This window comes from Microcebus murinus, chromosome 4 (genome assembly GCF_040939455.1).
Source record: "Microcebus murinus isolate Inina chromosome 4, M.murinus_Inina_mat1.0, whole genome shotgun sequence".
NCBI classification, from domain to species: domain Eukaryota; kingdom Metazoa; phylum Chordata; class Mammalia; order Primates; family Cheirogaleidae; genus Microcebus; species Microcebus murinus.
In genome coordinates, this window is record NC_134107.1 from 45,252,547 (window position 1) to 45,268,442 (window position 15,896).

Here is a 15,896-nt window from a genome sequence, read left to right on the forward strand (position 1 = left end):
TATTTTCATTAGTAGACTGTCATTGCAACAAATATGTATCAGAGCAGTAAGAAGTGGAGGTATTTTTGGAGCCATGTTCTGGGAACTTCTCTTATTCCCTTGTGGACATGGAGATTGGGGTCAGGAGATATCTTTTGGAAAAATTAGTGGCTTTGTTTTTTCCAGGATGCTCATTTTTGCAGTGGATTTTTGGTTTTGTTTTTTGAGACAGAGTCTCACTTTGTTGCCCAGGCTAAAAGTGAGTGCCATGGCGTCAGCCTAGCTCATAGCAACCTTAAACTCCTGGGCTCAAGCAATCCTGCTGCCTTAGCCTGCCGAGTAGCTGGGGCTACCGGCACACGGCACCATGCCCAGCTAATATTTTCTATATATATTAGTTGGCCAATTAATTTCTTTCTATTTTTAGTAGAGATGGGGTCTCACTCTTGCTCAGGCTGGTTTCGAACTTTTGACCTCCAACTATCTGCCCACCTCAGCCTCCCAGAGTGCTAGGATTACAGGCATGAGCCACCGTGCCTGGCCAGCAGTGGATTTTTAAAACAAGTATTTATACTGTTACTTAGCCAGTTCTTTCAGAAGAATGGAAAACAAATACCACATGTATTCACCATTAAATTGGAATTAATTGAACAACACTTATGTGTACATATGGAAATAACACCCATCGGAGATCAAGCAGATGGGAGAGTAGAGGAGGGGATGAGTAAATTCACACCTAATGGGTACAGTGGTTACACACACTTTGACTCAAGCTGTACAAAAGCAATTTATGTAACCAAAATGTTTGTACCCCTATAATACTCTGAAATAAAATTATAAAATTTAAACAAAAAGACATATGGAACAAAAAATTAGGCATTTCCTTACTTTTTGAAATCTCCTAAAATTATTTATTTAATCATTTAAATTCAGCTGTGAAATTAATGTCATGCTGTCAGAATGATATTTGTTTAGAGTTAAGATTACTGTATAATAGACTTAGAACTTAGTGCCGATTCTAGCTAGGCCTTGGTTTTTAGTATCGTTTATCTGTGAAATTAAAGAGTTAGACCAGTGATCTCAAGAATCTCTTTCACTTTAAGGTTCTGTAATACATTGATTCGGGATATTTTTCATTATTACTTCATTTTTTGGTTTTTATTTGTTGTTTTCTCTTTTTTTTTTTTTTGAGACAGAGTCTCGCTTTGTTGCCCAGGCTAGAGTGAGTACCCTAGCGGCAGCCTAGCTCACAGCAACCTCAAACTCCTAGGCTCAAGCAGTCCTTCTGCCTCAGCCTCCCGAGTAGCTGGGACTACAGGCATGCACCACCATGCTTGGCTAATTTTTTCTATAAATGTTATTTGGCCAATTAATTTCTATTTATAGTAGAGACGGGGTCTCACTCTTGCTCAGGCTTGTTTCAAACTCCTGACCTTGAGCAATCCGCCCACCTCAGCCTCCCAGAGTGCTAGGATTACAGCTGTGGGCCACTGCACCCGGCCTCTTGTTTTCTTTTTTTTCACACTTATCATAATTGACAGATCTCACTATCTCTACTAGTTATAGGTCCAGAGAAATTTCTTATGTAATACCAGTTAAATACTAGTAGAAGTTATTGCCACTTCATTTGTGGTCCTTTAGGATAAGATGAGAAACCACACTCCATACCTGTCTTTCTGAATAGCTTTCTAGTCTTGTTTCTTTATATATAGCTTAGATCTAATACTCATATCCTATAATAGTATCTTGACTCCAAGGACTTCCTGTATGTTGTCAAGGACTTCATCTCTACATTTAGTTAATTTTATTCTAAACAATGCTGACTATACTTTCTTATAAAGTAGTGTTAAATTGTTAATTAAGTTAAAACCTTTGTGTGTGTGTGTGTGTGTGTGTGTGTGTGTGTGTGTGTGTGTGTGTGAGACAGAGTCTCACTCTCTTGCCCGGGCTAGAGTGCCGTGGCGTCAGCCTAGCTCACAGCAACCTCAAAGGCTCAGGCGATCCTCCTGCCTCAGCCTCTCAGAGTGCTAGGATTACAGGCATGACCTTCTGTGCCCGGCCTAGTTAAAAGCTTTGTAAACCCTCATTTTTATCCTTTTTCCTGTCCTTCTGATTTTGCATGATTTTGCTAGCTGTACCGAGTTTTAGCTTGATTGAGCACACAGTAGGAAAATAAACTATAAAGGATTTTAGTTTATGCATAGAGATACTAAATTTCCTGAACTGTAGAGCACCATTAAACAAACAAAGCCTTTTCTTTGGGTGATAGGGAAATGGAAATTTTAGAGAAAATAAAAATTGGAGTTAAAAAAATACTCTTTATACATAGTTACTTAAGAACATCAAGCTACAATATATGGCTTAGAGTGTCCATAATAACACTTTATCTGGTCTATTATATTTAAAATGAATAATTTACTCAGCAGTTATTTTAATAATTTGGTTTTGTATGTTTGAATGTTTAGTTACAAATAATTTAAAACAAAAAAACCACCCAGCTGTAAGGAATCTATTACATTTTAGGTGTTTTGGTATGTTTTTGTGATTTTTATAAAGTAAATGAACCATGAGAACAGGAGCAATCATCAGCTTTACAGAAAAACAAAGGCATTGGTGTAGTTTCTGAACCTGGTATCTTCCATGGTATCAAGCAAATACAGAAAGGACTCATTTTAAAAGCATTGTATGTGGTTAACTGTTTTTAAGGGTATAAGTTCAGTTTCATTAACTGGATTCACATTGTTGTGTAAAAGAAACGACTGATTCTAAGAAAGGGAAATGAAGAAGCCCTCCTTTCACCCCAAAGTTAATTCATTAAATGAAACTTATCACTGGAATTTTTGTCTAATAAATTCTTGTTTTCTGAGCCATCATCAGGAACTTCTGACTTTTATTATCCTTAAGGATTTCTGACAATTGACAGCTTGCTTAGGTATAGACAAAATTCTCTGCCATGTCATATATTAGTTAATTTCATTATTTAATATGAGCATCTGTCTTATTCTGCTTATATTTCTATAAAGGAATACCTGAGACTGGGTAATTTATAAAAAAGGAAGATCCATTTGGTTCATGATATTGCTGGCTAAAAGATCAGGCATCTAGTGAAAGCCTCAGGCTGCTTGCATGCATGGTGGAAGGAAAAGGACATGTACAGAAATCACATGGTGAGAGAGGAAGCAAGAGAATGAGGTTGGGGAGGTGTCATGGTTCTTTTTAACCACCATCTTTTTTTTTTTTTTTGAGACAGAGTCTCGCTTTGTTGCCCAGGCTAGAGTGAGTGCCGTGGCGTCAGCCTGGCTCACAGCAACCTCAATCTCCTGGGCTCAGCGATCCTACTGCCTCAGCCTCCCAAGTAGCTGGGACTACAGGCATGCGCCACCATGCCCGGCTAATTTTTTGTATATATATTTTTAGTTGGTCAATTAATTTCTTTCTATTTTTGGTAGAGACGGGGTCTTGCTCAGGCTGGTTTCGAACTCCTGACCTTGAGCGATCCGCCCGCCTCGGCCTCCCAGAGTGCTAGGATTATAACCACCAGCTTTTATGAGAACTAATAGAGAATTCCCTCATTACCAGTAGGATGGCACCAAGCCATTCATCAGGGATCTGCTCCCATGACCCAAACACCTCCCAATAGGCTCCACCTCTAACGTTGGGGATCAAATTTCAGTATGCAGTTTGCAGGGGAACATACATCCAAATCATAGCAGCATCTATTTTATAAGCTGTAGAAAACTAGAGAATGCCAAGCATATGAGAAATAATGAGAATCTTAGGCTAGGTTCCCTGAAGGTCTTGCCATTGTGTTGCAGAGTGGTAAGCTTGGCAGCAATTAAATGTCTAAAGATAAGGTGTATACATTTAAAGGTACAGTTCCAGTATCCATTTAAGATTATTATATTACTTTCTTTTATTACAATTCTTCTTTTTAATATTGGATTCATTGTGTCACATAAGATGAAAGTGCTGAAACCAGATTTATTCATTCATTTGACAAGAAGTTTGTGGTGCTTAATCATGTACTAGGCATGGTTCTTAAGCACTTTATAAACTTACATAATTCTCACAACTCTATGAGGTAAGTAGTAGTATTTTATAGAAGAAGAAACTGAAACAAGGAGACTCAATAACTTACCTAAGGTCACACAGCTAATAAGTGGTAAAATCAGGATTCAAACTAAGGTAATCTGGCACTAGTGGCAGTACAATAACCATTACATGTACTGCCTCTCCAGAACTTTCTTCCTGTCAACTCAAACTATTTTATTCTATTTCTATGACTTGACTATTTTAATCTCCATCAAAGGAAACAGATAATACTTCCAACACTCATTCCATTCATAGCCCTGTGAAAAGCAGATAGAGGCCGGGCGCGGTGGCTCACGCCTGTAATCCTAGCTCTCTGGGAGGCCGAGGTGGGCGGATTGCTCGAGGTCAGGAGTTCGAAACCAGCCTGAGCAAGAGCGAGACCCCGTCTCTACTATAAATAGAAAGAAATTAATTGGCCAACTAATATATACAAAAAATTAGCCGGGCATGGTGGCACATGCCTGTAGTCCCAGCTACTTGGGAGGCTGAGGCAGGAGGATCCCTTGAGCCCAGGAGTTTGAGGTTGCTGTGAGCTAGGCTGACGCCACGGCACTCACTCTAGCCTGGGCAACAAAGCGAGACTCTGTCTCAAAAAAAAAAAAAAAAAAAAGCAGATAGAAAGACTGTCACCAGTCTTCCAACCTCCAGAAAAAAGTAAGTTAAAGGAAGCCCACAAGTATAAAGAAGTCATCAAATTTCCCTTTGTCTTCTAATAACAGCAGTGCTGTCTGGAGATAAGCCATACACCATGTTCATGTATTTAAATTTAAACTATATTGTTCCAATGAATACCTTTGCCTGCAAGCCTTCTAATTCCCTAAGTTTTAGAATTTAGAAATCATTCTGAGGGAATAAAGGCACTGTAAAGCACGTAAAAACTCCTTGTCTGTGTTCTTTTTTCATTGTCTAGCAACCAAAAACCTTTGTAGGACAAAGGTCCTTAGGGAAAAAAGATTTTTTTTTTAAAGACGACAAACTTTTTATCTCTCTGGACATTACAGTTTTAGGGCTACATTGCTTACATTGTCAGTAATTCATTTAAAATGTACCATTTTGTTTAACTGTACTGTGTGGCAAAAGAATGAAGCAGAGAACCTCATTTAATACCATTTATCCAATGTGTGCTCGAATAATGTTGATAGTGTTACCAAAGATATCCTGGCAGTAGTAATCTCTTCCTTTTCTTTGAATTCCTTTTATTTAAAAGGCTAATACTGGTATTTGGAATTTTGACAGGGGTTCATTCATTGCAGTTCTCACAAGCTGCTTTAGAGTTGGACAAAGACACAGAATTGAGTGGCTGTAAACATGTAAAGTCTTGTCCAGAGCTCTTAAATGCAGCTTTTTAAAAAAGAATTTAATTTCTTCTTTCTTGTGAACAGATTAAAGACCAAATTTCCATATACCAATCACTGCACAAATCGAGGCTATTTGTTAAGTCCAGTTACAGTGCAAAGAAACATATGTGGAGAAAATGCTAGTGTGAAAGTCTCCATTGAAATTGAAGGATTTCAACTACCAGTTACTTTTACATGTGATGGTAAGTTTGTAGGCCTGTTGGTTGGGAAAATGTTTAAAATGTCAATATTATCATTCTTTTAATAAACCAACTTTGTTATCATTAGGTGTCCTTTGGGCATTCATATGGATAGTTTTCTGGTTAGGACTAGTGGGGAACAGGTTATCTTTATAATTACATATTTCTCTGAGAAGTGCTGGGTAACTTGTTAATCAGTGGCTTTGGGTACAACCCACAAGCATTAGATAGAAGAGCTAATTATAATCTTTTTAATTTTTTTCCCTTTTATGGAAAGAAGAATGTTTGTTTATAAATGGTTTGGGTAAAATTGAAATTCCAAATATCATATTAAGTTCTTCTAAGAAGATAATTCTCTGACTGGGCATGGTGGCTCGTGCCTGTAATCCTAGCACTTAGGGATGCCAAGGTGGGAGGACTACTTGAGGTCAGGAATTCCAGATCAGCCTGAGTGAGACCGTCTTTCTACAAAAAAATTAAGAAATTAGCTAGGTGTAGTGGTACACACCTCTATTCCTAGCTATTCGGGAGGCTGAGGCAGGAGGATTGCTTTAGCCCAGGAGTTTGAAGTTGTAGTGAGCCATGATGACACCACTGCACTGTAGCTGGAGCACGAAGTAAAACTCTGTCTCAAAAAAAAAAATTCTCCTTTGGATTTTATTTTCCCTTCCAAACTTAGTGTGGATATCTTCTCTAGAGACACATCCCCAAAGGATGTAGGAAATTTTTTGTAAATAGTTTTATTTATTGATTGATTAATAGTCAGGGTCTCACACTGTCACCCAGGCTGGAGTGCAATGGTACCATCATAGCTCACTGCAACCTCAAACTTCTGGGCTCAAGTGATCCTTCTGGCTCAGTCTCCCGAATAACTCGAACTACAGGCATTGGCTGCCATGCCTGGCTAATTTTTAAAATTTTTTGTAGAGACACAGGGTCTTGCTATGTTGCCTGGACTGGTCTCAAACTCCTTGCATCAAGAAATCCTCCTGCCTCCATCTCCCAAAGTGCTGGGATTACAGGTGTAATTCACCATGCCCAGCCTGTTATAGTTTTTAAAACTACTTTTATTTTTTTTCAGAGTTTATCACACTTCATAATGTGTATTATTTTAACCGGATGCCAATGGTGGAATAAGATCCTATATTTCCACAGTACTTTGGCCTAAGAATTATGCCATTTTTTTCTTAATAAGGTTATGACTAGGAATATGTCCAATATTTGGATACATTCTTTCTAGCTTTGTACTTTTGAAGGCCATATGAAAAAATATAAATCTGAAACAGAAAAATGTTAGCCAACTGTAACAATCATTCTTTTAGTTTCTAAAGGAAAAGTTATTCTTTTTAAACATACCTTAAATTTTGGCTTTGGGAATCATTTAAATCTAGGTATGCAGTAAGAATTAATACTAAGGTTCAAAAGTTTAATAGGCACTTTGATTAAAATAACCATGAATAAGCATTGATAGCAAATGTCTTAATTTGTATCAAACTTTTACTTACTACATTTAATTTGATTAATCTTGAAATATTTCAAATGTTTGGTTATCATAAATGTGCACATTTATAATGTATACCTCTATTAGGAAATGTAACCAAATTATGGTAGCAGTGGTTTGGGTGTTCAAAGTATAAATGTCAACTTAGATTTGACTATTCAGAAATGTAGCTGTTATATTAGAGGTTATTATATTAGTTGGCTAACATTTTTCTGTCAAGACACCAATTTTTGTGTGGTTTTAATGTAATCACTCTCTTTTAAATATTAAACATAGAAGCTGTAAGTTAGAAATAGGTTACTTTAAAAGCTTTAGTTTTTAACGTGTTGTAATCTTAGTATCCATCTTTTGCCAAGAATGCTAATAGAACAATACTGCTACTTGCTTTATTTTTAGTCTTCATTTGAAAATTGCTGGGCAAATGTCAAGCATTTAAAATAGTGATTCTTTTTCTTATAATTTATTTTAAATCATTGGTTGCTAGATACTGCTAAATGTCATCTGTGGGGGACTAGTTCCAGGACCTCCCTTGGATACCAAAAATCCAGGATGCTCAAATCCCTGATATAACAGGCATAGTATTTGCAAATAAATCCCGTATACTTTAAATCATCTCTAGATTACTTATAATATCTAATACAGTGTAAATGCTATGTAAATAGTTGCTGTACCATATTCTTTAGGGGCTGATGACAAGGAAAAAAGTCTACATGTTCAGTACAGATACAATTTTTTTCTTTTCAAATATTTTCCATCTGAGGTTGATTGAATCCACGGATGCAGAACTCACAGATGGGGGTAACAACTGTATTAGCTTAAATAAAACATATTATTAAAATTAGTTGACCTCTTTCCTTTTACTTTTTTCAGTGTGGCTATTAGAATAGTTTTAATTATATATTTGGCCTACATATGTGACTTATATTATATTTCTATTGTACAGTGCTATCTTAGATTATATGTAGTACAGTCTTGTATAAGTATATACTTAGAGGTACATAAACAAAATGAGAATGACGACTAACTCTTTTACAGTGAGTTCTACTGTAGAAATCATTATAATGCAAGCCCTTTGCTGGGTACATGATGACTTGAATCAAGTAGATGTTGGCAGCTATGTTCTGAAAGTTTGTGGTCAAGAGGAAGTGCTACAGAAGTAAGTTCATTTAACTACTGAACAGTATCTTTGGAAATTTCATTTTAATTAGAAAATTTTCAAGTTAAATTTACCATAAAAAATACACTGGGTCCTATTTGAGTTGATTCGTTGGATCAGTAAACTTGTATTGAGATATACTATGTCTAAGATGTCATATCTAAGAGAGTGGTGAGGGTGGGACATGGTGGCTCATGCCTGTAATCCTAGCATTCTGGGAGGCTGAGGGTGGGCGGATCGTTTGAGCTCAGGAGTTCGAGAACAGCCTGAGCAAGAGCGAGACCCCGTTGCTAATAAAAAAAAATAGAAAGAAATTAGTTGGTCAACTAAAAAAAAATGTATAAAAAAAATAGCCGGGCATGGTGGCGCATGCCTATATTCCCAGCTACTCAGGAGGCTTAGGCAGGAGGCTTGCTTGAGCCCAGGAGTTTGAGGTTGCTGTGAGCTAGGTTGATGCCACGGCACTCTAGCCGGGGCAACAGAGTGAGACTCTGTCTCAAAGATATTAAAATAAAATAAAATAAAGCTGGGCGAGGTGGCTCACGCTGTAATCCTAACACTCTGGGAGGCCGAGGCGGGCAGATTGCTCGAGGTCAGGAATTTGAAACCAGCCTGAGCAAGAGCGAGACCCCATCTCTACTATAAATAGAAAGAAATTAATTTGCCAACTAATATATATAGAAAAAATTAGCCAGGCATGGTGGCGCATGCCTGTAGTCCCAGCTACTCAGGAGACTGAGGCAGGCGGATTGCTTGAGCCCAGGAGTTTGAGGTTGCTGTGGGCTAGGCTGACGCCACGGCACTCTAGCCTGGGCAACAAAGCGAGACTCTGTCTCAAAAAAAATAAATAAATAAAATAAGACAGTGGTGAGATTTCAGAGATAAAAAGTAAGACCTGGCATTCTCTTATGAAGTTTATAGTCTTAATCAGGAGGAATTGCAGGCAATTGATTAATAAGTGAATATAATGTTTTTTGCTTTTTGTAAAGAGTCAATAGTCACATTAGTGTAGACTCCATTTTCCTTTTGTATCATGCACTGTTACTTTATGGACAGTAGTCAGCTATAATTTATTTTTAGTTGCCTAAAATAATAATTATGTGAATCTTTTTCTTAACCAGGTAATTTGTTATAACTAGCATTTAGGCTAATTGTTTTATAGATTTTATTCTTCTAGACTATTAGAAATGCCCTGTCCCTATTTTTCTTATTTCCCTGCTTCATCTTTGTCTTCATCTTCTTCACTTTGACTCTTCTCATAAAGAATAATTCCTCTGTTTAAATGCTCACAGTTGGATAAAAAGTGATCTCTATATTTTACTGATTGATATGTAATTTCATATTGATATGTAATTTCATCTGTTTTTGATTGATATGTAATTTATATTTTCTGATTGATATGTAATTTATATTTTACTCTCACCTCTATAATTTCTAATTTGAGTAGTATAGTGAATAATTAATATATTTTAACAGTAACCATTGCCTTGGAAGTCATGAACATATTCAAAACTGTAGAAAATGGGACACAGAGATTAGACTGCAACTCTTGACCTTCAGTGCTATGTGCCAAAATCTGGCCCGAACAGTAAGTGTGTATTTTATAATTGATTTGCTTTTGGTTGAATCTCCATAATTTTGCTAATTAACCACTTTTCAATTTGTACGTTTTTCAAGAATTCTGGGTTGGAATGGGGTGATGAAATCATTGTCAACAGAAGTTCTTTTCAAGCAGATTCCGGAGATTTTCATTCATGGAGGTTTAGATAGCATACTCCTCAGAGGCAGAGGCATATTTGAAAATTAAAGTGGAGGAATTAAAAGTTTGATTTATAATAGTTTTACATACAAGTGAAAACATCAGGGTCAGTCAAGGAAAATGAGGATTAAGGAAAGATTTTGAAACCTAAATATGGGTTGGGGAAAAAAAAGGTACATACTGACCTTTGTACCAAACTGAGAAAAATAAATAATTTCTCATAAAATGAAAACTAATTCCTTATTTTAAAAGTCCAGTACTTCAGCAGTTGGATGCTTTTAAAAAACAAAAAGTTCAGTACTTTTTTTTGAGATTAAAGAAAATACAATGCAGGAAATTTAGCCATCGTATTACTGTATAAACCCTTGGTGAGTTTATAAGTGAAGTTTTAATCTCTAAAGAGAATTACTCTTCATTTGGTAGAATTTTAGATGGAAAAATACCAGTCATTTCTACTTTCTTTTTTCTTTGTTTTGTTTTCTTAGATTTTCCTTCTATGTTAAGTAGAATTTATTTCATTTGGATGGAAACTGTTTCACAAAATTCAATACATTTTGGCAGTCATTAGTAACTTTTCAGTTTCTTGACAAGTGATGTTTTTAACTACATTTACATAATGTGGACTTATGATAGAAGAGACTTTGTTTATTTGGAGTTGGAGGGGAGTGGGAGGAAATTTGATTATCATTAGAAAAAATAATACAGAAATTGAAGTGATGTCTTCCCCATCTAATCTCCATCCCACCTTCATTTGGCTGTCAGCCATCTTTAAAAGTATTTTTATCTCTCATTCTCTCTGTATAGACAGAAGTAGTTTTTGCTTTAAGAGTTATATATATATCAGAAACTAGACTTAAAAGCATTTATATTTTCCATTTAAAAAACAAGTTTTTTCAGAGTATTGAGTCTCTTTTATAATTGAGTCAATTATAAATATTTAATTCTGATAGTATTTTTTCTTCAGTTCATACACTTAACCATATTTAATTTGACAATAGAAAGACCAAGGAGTGGATTTGATTTTTTTTTTTTTTGGTAAACATTTGTGTACATGTGTTTGTTTAGGCAGAAGATGATTCAACACCTGTGGATTTGAACAAACACCTGCATCAAATAGAAAAACCTTATAAAGAAGTCATAACAAGGTATAGCATCTAAAGCACTAATTACAGGTTTTCAAACTTTGTTTTTGGATGTGAATACATTTCTTTTGGTGGTTAAAACAATCATTTTTGTATATAGTGCCCTTCAGCCACAGTAACTTTTCTTTCTTTCAGACACCCTGTTGAAGAGCTCTTAGATTCTTATCATAACCAAGTGGAGCTGGCTCTTCAAATTGAAGTAAGTCTTTTTTTTTTTAAGACTTTAGGCATTTTAGGAAATGAATGAAAAGTAATAAAAGGATCTAAAGAGTAAAGTGCAAATCTATAAAATTCTGAAGTAAGTCTTAATTCACATTTTGACACGATTTAAAGATTCTTGTTTCCAATGCTAGTGTTAGCATTGGGCTAAATATTTTAGGACTTTTAAAACTGTAGTTTTTAGGCCAGGCAAGGTGGTATGCCTATAATCCCAGCACTTTGGGAGGCTGAAGTGGGAGGATCACTTGAGGTCAGGAGTTTCGAGGCTAGCCTGGCAACATAGCAAGACCCTGTCTCTACAAAAAAAATTAAAAACTTAACTGGGTGTGGTGGCACATGCCTGTAGTCCTAGCCACTTGGGAGGCCGAGATAGGAGGATCACTTGAGCCCAGGAGTTTGAAGTTGCAGTGAGCTATGATCACACCACTGCATTCCAGCCTGGGTGACATAGCATGACCCTATCTCTTAAAAAAATTAGGAAAAGCTATTTTCTTGATTTTGATGTTTGATGTCTTATTTTCTGACCCAACTTATTAACAAAAATTCTCGATAATGCTTGATTCAACATGTTTACTTTCACTTCAACTTTATTACTAAGAGGAACCTTCAGTTCAATTCAAAGAGCATTTATTGGATGCTTACTAAAGGCTAAATGCTGGAGGCTTAAATGAAATGCTTACTAAAGGCTAAATGAAAATGAATGATCTAGTCCCCACCCATCAGGAACTCATAAACTAGTGGTAGGATATTTAAACAAAATTTCAATATAGTAAAGTAAATGTATAGTATAATTGTATGTGTTGAATTCTTAGGCAGATCAAGGAAGGGCACCTTACCTAATTTGAGGGTGTGAGGAAGGCCTCTTAAAAGGAATATTACCTGAGCAAAGTCTTAAACAGTTTGAATTAGCCAGAAGAAAGTTGGGAAGGGCATAAATAGGTACGCTACTTATGTGGAAGTATAAGCAGTTCTGTAATACAGTATAAAATGTGAAATTAGGATTGGGAGATAACATTGAAGATAGCCAGACATAAGTTGCCACTTTATAATCCAAGTTAAGGAATTTTACTTTATCTTCTAGGTCAGGGACCACTTTCTGTTTTTGTAAATAATTTTGTTTTTGAGACAGAGTCTCACTCTGTTGCCCCAGCTAGAGTGCTGTGGCATCAGCCTAGCTCACGGCAACCTCAAACTCCTGGGCTCAAGCGATCCTCCTACCTCAGCCTCCTGAGTAGGTGGGATTACAGGCATGCGCCACCAGGCCCGGTTAATTTTTTCTACATATTTTTTGTTGTCTGATTAATTTCCTTCTATTTTTAGTAACAACAGGGCCTTGCTCTTGCTCAGGCTGGCCTCAAACTCCTGACCTTGAGCGATCCTCTGGCCTTAGCCTCCCAGAGTGCTAAAAAAATTTTTTAATACAACCACACCCATTTGTTTATAGTCTATTGTTATTTTCATTTGTGTTCTAACACTAGAGTTGAGTAGTTGGAACAGAGATAGTACATCCTACAAAGCCTAAACTATTTACTGTTTGGCTCTGTACAGAAAAAGTTGGCTGACCCTTGCTTTAGCCACTTACAGTGTTTTTATTAGAGTAGGGTGAGTGACCTGTTTAGTCCTGCACTCTGAAGTCACTCTGGCCATACTTTGGAAGTTAGATTTAAGGCTGGGATTGGTTTCGTGGAGACTACTTAGAAAGGTTTTCCACAGTAGTACAGCTGAAAGATGATCAGCATGGTGAAGGTACAAAGGAGGGAACTGACAATATTTAGGAGATAAAATTGATAAGATTTTGGTAGCTGATTGGATATGAGTAATAAAGAAGGAATAGTGTGAGTGTAGGATGATTTCCAGATTTCTAGCTAGTACATTCTCACCAGCATATTAATGTATTCATTCATTCAAAAAATATTTACTGAGTATCTCCTCATTGTCAAGCAGTGTTGTAGGTGCTGAGAATATGGCAGTGAACAAAAGAAACTATACTCCCTTCCCTTATAATTTACATTCTAGTTGGAGGACACAGACAATAAAATAAACTAGCAAAATGTGTGTTATATCAGATGGTAAGGGCTGTAGAGAAAAATATAGAAGGAGAATATTATTGTAACTTCAAATAGGGTAGTCAGAGAAGGCCTCACTGAGAAGAAATGAACTTGAACAAAGACCTGGAAGAGGAAGGAAAGGGTGAAGCTGTCTGGCCATCTGAGGCATGAGTGTTCCAGGGAGACAGAACACTAAGTACAGTGGCCTAAGGAGGGGGAGTGTGCCTGGAACATACAAGGTGTGCTAGGCCTTTGGAGCTGTAATAAAGGGGGTATGGGCAAGAGTGGAAACAAATCCATTAGGAAGATGTTTTGCTAGCCATGAAGAGAGGATGATGTTCTGGACCAGGGTGACTATAGTAGAAGTAGTGAGAAGGGTTTGAATGCTGTGATATATTTTGAAATTAATGCCAGGAAGATTTACCCATAGATTAGATTTGGAACATGAGAAGAGAGAATTTAGGGTAACTCCTAAGATTTTCTACCTGAGCAACTGAAAGTTTGGAGTTACCTTCTAGTGACATATGGAAAACTGTGAGAAGAATAATAGGTTTGGAGGAAAGATTAGGAACTCACTTTGGATGTTTTGTTTGAGATGGCTATTATTCATCTCAATAGAGATACTGAGTAGTAGGCAGTTGATATAAATCTGGAATTTTGTGTTGGATATCCAGGCTAGAGATAATAAACTTGGGAATCATCAGAATATAAACAGTATTTTGCAGCTATAAGACTAGATGAGATCACCAGGAAAATTATTGTGGTAGAGAAGAAAAGAGTTACCCATCTTAAAATAAAATAAAAAATTCACATCCATCTGTAGCACCACCCCACTTCTCTGTTCTCCTTGCAGCAAAACTCTTGAAAGTTAAGCTTTTGCTGCTTCCATTTCCTCTCTTCACATTCTTTTATGAACCAACTCCAGTCAGTCTTATTCTTAGTGCGTTCCTGAAGCTTCACTTACTAAGGTCATCAAGGACTTCTGTGATCCTGAATCCAGTCATCAGTTTTTAGTCTTTACTTTTCTTTGATATAGTTGATCATTTCGTCCTTCTTGAAATACTTGTCTGGCCTCTGGGATATCACCTTCTTGGTTTCCCTACTTCTACTGGCTACAATATCTCACTCTCACCTGTGGCTTCTTCCTTATGATCTCCTTATCTTCCTCACTGCTAAACATTAGAACACCCCCAGGGCTCAATTCTAGGACCTCTTCTCTCTGTATTTACATCATAGGTGATCTTGCTACACCCCTATGCTGATGACTCTAAAATTGATATGCCTATCCTTGACCTTTTCTCTCAACTCCAGACTCATATATCTACTACTTGACATCTTTATGTGAATGCCTAATTAATATCTAAAATTTAAGATGTACAAAACTGAATTTTTTATGTTACTGTTCATATCTATTCAATTCATCAGTTCCCCCCCCCCCTTTTTAAAGACTTTCTTTTTCTTTTCTTTTTTTTTTCTTCATTTAGAAGCCATGAATTGTTTATTTCTGGAATTTTCCATGTAATATTTTCAGACAAAGTTGACCTGGAGTAACTGAAACTGCCAAAAGGGAAACTGAGGATGGGGGTGTGGGGACTACTGTACCTAGAGAGCTGGTAAAGCATTATTTTGGGGTATGTCTGGGAGAGTGTTTTGAGAGGACATTGGCATGTGAATGGGTGGACTGAGCGGGAAAGATCTGTTCATGTGAGCAGGCACCATCCAATCAGCTGGAGGCCTGGATAGAACAAAAAGGCAAAGAAGTGTAAAGACTTTATTTTTCAAGAACAGTTTTAGGCTCAGAGCAAAAGTGAGAGGAAGGTACACAGATATATCCCATATGCCCTCTGCCTTCACACATGCACAGCTGCCTCTGTTATTCCTCCTTCTTAATAAATGGCCATTCCCTTCTTCATTTGCTCAGGCTGAAACCGTAGAGTCATCCTTCTCAAGAAAAATATCTTTCACATCCCACATTCAGTCTAATTCCTGTCAGCTCTACCTTGAGAATACATTCAGAATGTGACCACTTTTCATTGCTACCAAAGCTACACCCTGGTTGGTTGCAGTAGTTCCTTACTAGTCTCCCAGCTTCTACCCTTGTCCTTCTACAGTCTATCTTCCACAGTCAACCAAAATGATCTTTTAAAGATAAATTACTGGCCGGGGCGCGGTGGCTAACGCCTGTAATCCTAGCACTCTGGGAGGCCGAGACGGGCGGATTGCTTGAGGTCAGGAGTTCGAAACCAGCCTGAGCAAGAGCGAGACCCTGTCTCTACTCTAAATAGAAAGAAATTAATTGGCCAACTAATATATATATAAAATTAGCCGGGCATGGTGGTGTATGCCTGTAGTCCCAGTTACTCGGGAGGCTGAGGCAGGAGGATTGCTTGAGCCCAGGAGTTTGAGGTTGCTGTGAGCTAGGCTGACGCCACGACACTCACTCTAGCCTGGGCAACAAAGCGA

At 37.1% G+C, this 15,896-nt stretch overlaps 1 protein-coding gene across 2 annotated transcripts in view; it reads left to right on the top strand.

Annotated features, from left to right (window-relative positions):
* Nucleotides 1-15,896, top strand: part of PIK3C2A (phosphatidylinositol-4-phosphate 3-kinase catalytic subunit type 2 alpha) — a 106,626-nt gene that overhangs the window by 42,259 nt on the left and 48,471 nt on the right. For both annotated transcript variants that reach the window (XM_012780671.2, XM_012780672.2), the window contains exons 4-8: nucleotides 5,454-5,611; nucleotides 8,145-8,265; nucleotides 9,742-9,853; nucleotides 11,090-11,169; nucleotides 11,302-11,365. In XM_012780671.2, the coding sequence (XP_012636125.2) occupies nucleotides 5,454-5,611; nucleotides 8,145-8,265; nucleotides 9,742-9,853; nucleotides 11,090-11,169; nucleotides 11,302-11,365 (535 nt within the window). The remainder of the gene's footprint in view (nucleotides 1-5,453; nucleotides 5,612-8,144; nucleotides 8,266-9,741; nucleotides 9,854-11,089; nucleotides 11,170-11,301; nucleotides 11,366-15,896) is intronic.